Below are 10300 nucleotides of genomic sequence, written 5' to 3' on the forward strand. Positions count from 1 at the left end.
GATGACTTCTATGAATACGGCCGCAACCCAACGAACAAAAAAAGGGGCGCGATTCTTTGAGACAATTTGTGCACCCGGGAAAGAAGTGGTCTGTATGGACTATGGGGAGAAGTTTCACTCCTCAACACTCACCTTTGAAGGGAAGTGTTGGCTGTACCTCATAAACAACCGCTTGATTCCGTCTCACAATACTATAGAGGTCAATGGGCCACACGCTGTGTTGATTTGGTGCTTTGTAAGTGGTCACAACTTCGACGTGGCCAATGTGATGCATGAAGAGATATTCATCCGCAGCCAAGTCAAAAGGTATGGGTTCTTTTTCCCTTCTTTAGTTACTCAACTATGCAGGGATGCTCAGGTGCCCGAAAATCTAGCTGTGGATGGGTTGGTGAAAAGGGAAGGCCAATTCCACGTTGATAAGGTGACCACGGGCAAGGAGCCAGAAGTCGTTGAGGAGGGGGCGAGAGGTGGCCGGTTGGCTAGTTGTGATTCTAGTGATTCTGATGACAGAGAGGATGCTGAGGTGCACATGGGGATAGCACCGCAGGCTCAGGAGAAAAATGTGGCAGCAGCAGGACCATCTGGGACGGCAACCTCTTCAGGAGCTGCCCGGGTGTCCCGTTTTACTGCGATGGAGGCGAAGATGGCTGGTTTGCGCACCTCCATGACTGATTTGGGCACTCGAGTAGACGTGGTAGCTGACCGACAAGTGAAGTCGGAAAAGAAATTCATGGGCTGGCTGCGAGCTCTGGGTCGTGCGTGCCACGTCAACCCAGACACCGTCTCCGACCAGGAGTGAACCTTCGGGGAAGTTCCTTTACCTCACTGCTCTTTCAAATTTTAAGCCATGGGGACATGTCTTCATTTTTAAGTGTGGGGTGGGGATTCCTTCATTGTATGTATGTGATTGTATCATTTGACTGTTGGTTTTGTTTTGTTTCATTCTGCTTTGATAATTTTGAGGTTGTTAAGTAGGAATCGTTAGTTTAAAATAGATATATGGCTCGTCCCGACGATGGATCCCTATCGACGGGGTTCTTGAGGGACTGAGTCAGAAAAAAAGGGGCAAATACGTAGACTCTTCCTGATGACGGATCCTTTAGATAATTTTCTTGAGGGAAGTTAGTCTACAGAAAACACCAAAAAGATTTTTTTACTTTTTTTTCTTTCTTAGATAGTGTAGCAACTCCCCCTTGGTTTTTCTTTAGGCCACGGTTCTTTTCCAAGGGTTTAACTTGAACCCGGTATAGGTAGTTTTCTTTTTTTTTCTCTTTTCGATTTGTAGATTAGGTTAATGGGCTACGAGCTAGAGAATCAAAAGAGAACCCATAGCGTTGACACACCTGAACATAATAGACCCTAGAGTCTAACACCTAGTCTTATTTGTGGAATCTCACTAAAGTGCCTTAATCTGTATGTTTGTTGCTGAATTGAATGCTCGTAACGAAGCTTCTTGATGAGCTGATCTGGAATGAGTCGTATGCCATGTGTGGTGAGGTTTTTGTATAGTCCATGTATTGTACTTGTGTCTAGAACTTGTCCGGTATGTGAGTTGAAGCGAAATTTTAGGTGATGCTCGGTTTGAAAAATGATTTTAGGCTTTCTTTGATCTTTTTGAGCTTAATTACTTGTCACAAATAAAATTTGTTCCCAGTTAACCCTTTTGAGCCCATGGACTTTTGTTTGGCACCCGCATTACAAGCCTATACCCTTTTTGTTCTTAACTGACATTGTTTTGATCTTTTTACCTCTTAAAGCACTTTAATTGTGAGATGAGCGCTAAAAGAAGTAAGAAGAAACTAAGTGTGGGGTGGCTTTTAAGTGGAACCAATAAAAGGAAGAAAGGTGCATTTGACTTGTAAACTAATACGCCACTAGCGAAAATTGATTTTTTTTTAAAAAAAAAAGAAAAACAAGAGAGGAATACATTGTGTCTTGTTCCAGCTAGTGGGTATGAATTAATATAGTGCTTAAGAAGAAGGGAGTATTTGTAGGGTGATATTATTTATGGAAGTGAAGTGGGTTGAAGAATTTGCGCTAAAGTTGCTCATGTGATGTGTTAAAGTGCTTAGGAGGGTTATTCAATATTCCTAAATATATCCTACCCATCCCTTAGCCCATATTACAACCATGAAAAGTCCTAATTGATTTTGGGTCGAGCAAGCCTACATTAGTAGAGATTTACATTAAGGGCAAGCTTATGGTACCAATTGCATGCATGTGACTTCTGTTGTGAGGGTGAGTGATTTCTTTGATATATGTGAGCATATGATGCGAATGTGCAGATTGAATTCAATTTTCGTTGATGTGATTGTGAGGGCATATGATTCGTGACGGAAAAGAAAGTCTTGACTTCTGTGTAGAGTACGTTGAGGAAGTATGAATATTGCATGGCACTTGAAGAGTCGACTTTTGAGGCTAGGACTGTTCACTTCTAGGCGTAATGTATGTAAATTGTTCTAGATGTAGGGCATTAGGGGAAATGGTTGAGTGAAGGAACCTTTAGAATGTATAGTTTGATTGCTCGAAGACTAGCAATGAAGTAAGTGTCGGGTGTTGATAATAGGTTAAATCTAGGTAATTTGGCGATTGTTTATGCTCCCACTTGATTATATTCCAATATCATAATATGGTAAATTGATTAAAAATAGGCTCTAATTATGAATTGTATATATTGTAGGATGAGGAGCCTAGGTGATGCCTTAAACAGTTGTGATTGGAACCATTTTGGAGCAAGAAAACCCCCCTCAGAGCTGAGTACGCTTGAAGACGAGGAATAGAAGTGATGAAACACCGAACTGGACATGCGCGTCCAGGTGCACGACCGCGCTCCTTTTAGCGCGTCCATGACGGAATCTTAGCCAACTAGCACGGCCAGATGCGTGGTCACGCTAGTCCAAAATTCGGGAAGAGTTATTTAGGGGCAGAATTGGAAATCTGAAAAAAAAAACTCACTTAACCTATATAAAGTCAAGCTCGCCCAAGGAAGAAGGGGGACGTTTTTGAGATTCTAGTGCAAGAAATAGAGAGGCAAGAGGCAAGGAGGAGATTTGACCATCAAGTTCTTCTTTTCTTCTCTTGGTTTTTGCTATTTGGGATGAAATTGAACCTATATGTGATGAACACTAGTATGAGTAGCTAAAACCCATTGTTCTAGGGTCATGGGTGAAACATGAATGTTGTTGTTTGAAGTTTAATTTGACAAAGTTGGTTTATCATATTGGGTTGTTTATTTAATTCTGCTTTTAATTATTTTGCTGAGTAGCTAACAGTGAAATACTATCTACGAATCTTTAGTTGAACTCGAAAGTGGGAACTTTAGATTGTATATAGAATGAAATAGAGCAAGTTCTTGAACTCGGGCCTCGGGGAACAGATTAGAAATTGGGATAGACATATACCCAATTGCCTTGCTTGGTTGAAATACAGGAATTGTAAATGCATTCTTGTTAATCTTAATTCCATAGACATATAGGCATTGAGTTAACTTGAATAGACGAGTAAGGACTCGACAGATTCTTATGAGTAATATTAACCCTGTCAATCGACAATCCAGGTAAATCGATTAGTCATTTTAAGCTAAGAACATAACACGATTGTTAATTAGCCTGTGACCCTGGAATATCCTCTCCTACTGTTTGTTACTCGGAATTGTTATTTGTTTGGTTAGTTGCTCTAGTTAGATTATTGCTTGGTAGTTAGGTAGTAAAACAATTACATCTCTATTTTTTGAAAAAACCTCTTGAATAGACAAATTAATTGAGTTTGAATTAGTCAACAGTTAATCATAAGTCTTCGTGGGAACGATACTCTACTCACTACTCTATTAATTGACGATCACGTGCACTTGCGTGAGTGTTTTAGGTCACAACAATAGAGGAGGTGACTTCTTTGTGGCACTCGAACTAACATTGGAGTTGTGGTCAAGATACACCATAGAGATAATGCCTCCAAATATTCAATGCGTGAACAATGGCAGCCAAGTCCAAATCATGAACGGGGCAGTTCTTCTAATGGGGCTTCGACTGACGAGAAGCATAAGCGATCACTCTACCCTTCTACATTAACACACACCCAATGTAGTAATACCTCTCTCCGGAATTGGCTTTTTACGAGCCTTTTCCGCAAAGCGGGCTTGAGCATTGGCCAAAACAAATTTGGAACTATCAAAGGAGCGTGCAGGTGCAGCCCCTCGTGACCTAGATGAACCAGCCTGGCTGCTCGACGAGGCTCCTGTGGCGCGTCATTTCCTAGATGGAGTCATGATGCCTGCAAAACAGAGACACATTAACACAGCCCAACAGAAATTTTGTGACGCAATGCAGTTACTCAGACTTCACATGCATAAGGGGTCACAAACTATATAATCACGATCATTGGGACCTTTCCACAAACACCTTGTGAGCATTAGGCCTTCACAACCCCTTTTTAAACTTTTTAGAACAAGAATCACCCACTTACACTCACCAACATCACATATCAAGTAGGATTCCACCCCACACTTATCATCCACCAACTCCACAACATCTTGCACCAATTTCTCTATAAAATCTAAGTACAACTACTACAACATAGTCATAAGAATACAACCAAAAACAAATCTGAGAAATAGAGAGTGAAATAAAAAAAGAAGAAAGAAACTAGGGCTCATACCTGTGGTGAAGGAGAATGGGGAGGATGCTAGTGAACTCGGGAGGGGGGTGGGTGTCGTGAGATGGGGGACGGGAGGGATTAGGATTTGGGAGTGTTGGGAGGAAGGTCTTGTTGTTTTTTGGGTTGGAATGGGGGAGGGTATTGGAGGAGGGTTTATTAGATGGGGGAAATAATAAACAAAAAAAGAAAAAAAAATGAAAAAAATTAAAATACACTTAAAAAACGCCGGATCTTTGACGGAACTAGCGCGCTCAGATGCGCGAGTGCGCTAAATTTAGCGCGTCCAATACAGAACCCAAGAGCTACTAGCGCGCCCATATGCGCGTCCAGTAGCGCGGTCACGCTAGTAGCGCGTTTAACAATGCGATCAGGTGCACGACCAAGGCAGAAACTTTGCAGTTTAGCGTGCCCAGTAGCGCGGGCGCGCATCTGGGCCATTTTGTTTCTTCAACTTTTCAGCTGTTCTTACCCCGTTCGATGGCCTTAGCACCTGCCCTTTGTCACCTACATTGGTTAGCTCTTCCTAAAACACAAAATTAACACTACTACTATCGTTGGGTTGCCTCCCAATCAGCGCCTTATTTAACGTCGTGGCACGACGGTTACAACAATTCAATGGGCTGCCTCCCATCTAGCACCTGATTTAACGTCGCGGCACGACTCAACACGTTCTCAAGCATCCGTCAAGTTCACCGAGGTCTTGTGACATGCAAAGTCACTACCCCAGTAATGTTTTATCCTTTGACCATTCACCAAGAAAGTACCAGTTGAACTCATATCCCGCAACTCCACAGCTCCATGAGGCTTCACACTTACCACAACAAAAGGGCATGACCAACGAGATTTAAGCTTTCTTGGAAAAAGTTTCAACCTCGAATTGAACAAAAGAACTTCTTGCCCTGGCTCAAACTCTCGATGTTGGATGTGCTTGACATGCCACCTCTTACTCTTCTCTTTATACAATTTGGCATTTTCATATGTGTGCAAACGAAACTCATCAAGCTCGTTGAGTTGCAGCAACCTCTTCTTGCCAGCCAAGTCCCCATCCATATTCAGCTTTTTAATTGCCCAATAGGCCTTGTGTTCAAGTTCGACGGGCAAGTGACACGCCTTCCCATAAACTAACTTATACGGAGAAGCACCTATGGGAGTTCTGTATGCAGTTCGATATGCCCACAATGCGTCATCTAACTTCCCTGACCAGTTTTTTCTATTTGCACTCACTGTTTTCTCAAGAATCCGCGTCACCTCTCTTTTTGATACTTCCATTTGACCACTCGTCTGGGGGTGATAGGCAGTGGAAACTTTGTGCTTGAATCCATACTTTTCAAGAACATTATTCAGCAGTTTGTTGCAGAAATGCATTCCTCCATCACTGATCAACACTCTGGGAGTTCCAAAGCGTATGAAAATGTGCTTCTTAACAAAGCCTACCACCACTTTTGCATCATTAGTGGGAAGAGCAATGACCTCTACCCACTTAGACACATAATCGACTGACACCAAGATGTACCTATGACCATTGGAGTATGGAAACGGTCCCATGAAGTCAATTCCCTACACATCAAAAAGCTCCACTACCAGAATGTTTTGCAGCAGTATCTCATGCTTCTTTGTGATCGTTCCAGTTCTTTGGCACCTGTCACACGTTTTAACAAAGGCGTGTGCATCCCTAAACAATTTTGGCCAATAGAAACCTGATTGTAGCACTTTCTGGGCGGTCCTGTCCCACCATGATGACCTTCATATGGCGAGGCGTGACAACTATGAACTATGGCATTCATCTCCTCCTCAGGAACACATCTCCGCACCAACTGGTCTGCACAGAGCTTGTATAAGAATGGCTCATCCCACATGTAAAGCCTCACATCATGCAAGAACCTTTTTCTATTTTCGGGTGTCAATTCTGGTGGTGTCACCCTGCTTGCAATAAAGTTCACATAATCTGCATACCACGGGGTTGTGCTTGAGGTGATTGCCAATAACTGCTCATCAGGGAATGTTTCTTTGATTGCACCCTCTTCAGCTAAATGATTCCGATTTTCCAATCTGGACAAGTGATCAGTCACTTGATTCTCTGTTCCTTTTCAATCTCGGATCTCTACGTCAAACTCTTGCAAGAGGAGGACCTACCGAATCAGTCTCGGGTTGGCGTCTTTCTTCTCAAATAGGTATCTGATAGCTGAATGATCTATGTAGATGATGACTTTGGTCCCCACTAGATATGACATGAACTTGTCAAATGCCCACACCACGGGAAATAACTCTTTTTCAGTGCCTATGTAGTTCATCTGATCTGGATTCAGAGTTTTGCTCGCATAGTAGATGGAGTGGAAGATTTTATTTCTCCTTTGCCCCAAAACAGCTCCAATAGCCAAGTCACTCGCATCACACATCAACTCAAATGGATGCTCCCAATCCGGAGCAATTATGATTGGTGCAGTCATCAACCTTCCCTTCAGCTCCTCGAATGCCCTCAGATAGGCAGCATCAAATTTGAAGGCGACATCCTTCTCAAGCAACCTGCACAAGGGAGAGGAAATTTTCGAGAAATCTTTAATGAAACGACGATAAAAACCTGCATGGCCCAAGAAACTGCGAATGCCTTTGATAGATATCGGTGGGGGCAATTTTTCAATCACTTCCACCTTTGCCTTGTCCACCTACAAACCATATTTGGACACCTTGTTCCCCAAAACTATTCCTTCACGTACCATGAAATGACACTTTTCCCAGTTTAGCACCAAGTTAGTTTCTTCACACCTAGCAAGTACTTTATCAAGGTTCATCAAGCAGTTATCAAAAGAACATTCAAACACAGAAAAATCATCCATGAACACTTCCACAAACCTCTCAACCATGTCAGTAAAAATGGCCATCATACACCTTTGAAAAGTCGCAGGTGCATTACAAAGACCGAAGGGCATTCTCTTGAACGCATACGTGCCATAAGGACACATAAATGTGGTCTTCTCTTGGTCCTCTAGGCTATAGCAATCTGATTATACCTCGAGTAACCATCTAAGAAGCAGTAGTACTCCTGGCCAACTAATCTATCAAGCATTTGGTCAATAAAGGGGAGAGGAAAGTGGTCCTTCCGGGTGGCATTGTTAAATTTTCTATAATCAATGCAAATTCTCCATCCGGTGACAGTTCTTGTAGGGATTAAATCATTATTCTCATTAACTACTACAGTCACCTCCCCTTTCTTGGGTACACATTGAACGGGGCTTACCCATTTGCTATTTGAGATAGGAAATACAATACCTGCATCAAACCACTTAATCACTTCTTTTCTTACCACCTCTTTCATGATTGAATTGAGTCGGCGTTGTTGCTCTACACTGGGCTTGTGTCCGTCCTCCATGAGGATTTTGTGCATGCAAAAGGCTGGGCTAATGCCCTTAATGTCAGACATCGTCCACCCAAATGCTCGCTTGTGCTCACGTAGCACTCTCAACGGCTTTTCTTCCTGCAATTTAGACAAGTCAGTAGAAACAATAACGGGTAAAGTGTCAGAGTCACCCAAATAAGCATACTGCAGGTGAGGTGGGAGAGTTTTAAGCTCCAATTTTGGGGCTTCCTCAATTGACGGCTTTGGAGGATGTCCCTCTGGCCTATTCAAAGGCTCAAAGGGGTGTATCCCTTGCATGTACGCACAAGATGTATCAAAGATGTGCATCATCTCCTCATCAGCCCCCATGCTATCAAGAAACATAAGTGCTCTCTCCAGAGAATCGTCTAGATATACACTCGGATCATGAATCTGCTCATCAGCCTCAACAACAGATATCATTGAGAGCTCCTCATAGTGGCGGGGAAGTTGGATTGCTTTGTAGACATTAAAAACTGCTTCCTCGTCATCTACCCTCAAAATCATCTTTCCCTCTCTCACTTTGATAATTGCATCACCAGTAGCTAAGAGAGGTCGCCCCAATATGATTGGAACCAGTTCATCAGCCTCATAATCGAGGATAATGAAATCAGCAGGGAAGATGAATTTCCTAATCTGCAGCAACATATCTTCAATCACCCCTTTAGGGTGTGCTATCGATCTATCAGCCAGCTGCAACATCACAGTAGTGGGCCTTGGAGCTCCCAAGCCCAATTGCTTGAACAAATACAGGGGCATCAGATTTATGCTCGCCCTCAAATCGTAAAGAGCACGACCTACATCAATATTACCAATGCGCACAGGAATCGTGAAGCTGCTAGGATCCTTAAGCTTTTGAGAGAGCTTATTTTGGACCCTTGAAGTGCACTCCTCAATAAGTGCCACTGTCTCAAATTTAGTTAATCTTGTCTTGTGAGCCACTATATCTTTTATGTACTTAGCATACTTTGGAAATTCACGAAGCACATCAACAAGTGGGATATTCAATTGAACCTGGCTCAACATAGAGAGAAATTTTGTGAACATGCGATCATCATTCTTTTTCTACAATCTCTGGGGGAAAGGTGGTGGTGTCCTTGGGCCTCCACTGGCTCTGGATTTTCAGCATCATTCTTTGGCTCGTGAGTCACTTTAGGGATCAACTCTCCCTCAGTTATGGGCTTGTATCTCTTTTTCTTTGGCGCTTCCTCTAGCTCCCTCCCATTTCTAAGTATAACTGCATTCACTTGAGGGTTCTTTTCGGTATCACTGGGGAGAGCGCCTGCAGGTCTAGTGTTTTGATTTGTTGCTAACTGCGCCATTTGCCTTTCAAGATTTCTGAAGTCGGTCCTGAGTTGCTGATTGTCAATCAACAACTTCTTTAGCAAATCATTGGTACTTTCTTCCATTTTTTGAGGTGGTCTCTGAGGTTGATTGAAACTCCCTTGGGGTCTATGCTGATTCTGATTCTGTTGATTTCCACCCCATGAGAAGTTGGGATGATTCCTCCAATTTGGATTGTAAGAATTCCCGTATTATGCATGCTGATTCGGTGGACCTCTGTTCTGTTGCCCCACATAATATATGGATTCTGGATTCGTGGGGAACATATCACTCATATGACTGTCTCCACAGAGTTCGCAGCAAATAGTCATTTGTTGTACATGTTGCATTGTCTGTGGCTGCTGCATTGTTATCCTAGTCATCTGATTGGCCAGCTTTGCAATATCGGCTCTCATGGCTGACACTTCGTCGAGCTCGAGTAACCCAACTGATTTTTGCTTAACTGCCTTTCGTAAATCACCCTCACCTTGCCAGTTATTATCATTAGCAGTGAAGTTATTCAGAAAGATTTGGATTTCACTGTACGGTCTGGCCATGCAACTACCCCCACAAGCTGAATCAAGATTCATCTTTGAAGCATCATCTAACCCATCTACAAAAGTGTGACCCAATACCTCGTCCGTCTGGCAATGATGAGGATAGTCTCTGAGCATCTTCTTGTACCTTTCCCATGCTTGACGAAGTGTCATGCCAGCTCGTTGTTCAAACCCAAAATCTTGACTCCTCAATATCTTTGTTTTCTTAGTGGGAAAAAACTTGATTAAGAATTTCCTTGCCAGATCATCCCAAGTGCGGATTGAATTTTCTGGCTCTTTATTCAACCACTCCTTAGCTTCCCCGATCAGTGAAACGGGGAAAAGTGTCAGCCTGACATAGTCCTTGGAAATGTTCGGATAATTGTAAGTGTCCGTAATTTCCAAGAATTTTGAA

The 10300-nt window shown here is 42.8% G+C and overlaps 1 protein-coding gene across 1 annotated transcript; it reads right to left on the bottom strand.

Annotated features, from left to right (window-relative positions):
- Positions 1–5325: 5325 nt before the first annotated feature.
- On the bottom strand, positions 5326–9435 carry LOC142174393 (uncharacterized). The gene is made up of 8 exons (XM_075240178.1): positions 9136–9435; positions 8903–9040; positions 8504–8764; positions 8193–8419; positions 7046–7176; positions 6787–6949; positions 6351–6702; positions 5326–6210 (listed from the first exon to the last, which is right to left on the bottom strand). The coding sequence occupies exons 1-8, from the start codon at positions 9433–9435 to the stop codon at positions 5326–5328; spliced, it is 2457 nt and encodes an 818-aa protein (XP_075096279.1).
- Positions 9436–10300: the final 865 nt, after the last annotated feature.

This window comes from Nicotiana tabacum, chromosome 20 (genome assembly GCF_000715075.1).
Source record: "Nicotiana tabacum cultivar K326 chromosome 20, ASM71507v2, whole genome shotgun sequence".
In the NCBI taxonomy this organism is placed as follows: Eukaryota; Viridiplantae; Streptophyta; class Magnoliopsida; order Solanales; family Solanaceae; genus Nicotiana; species Nicotiana tabacum.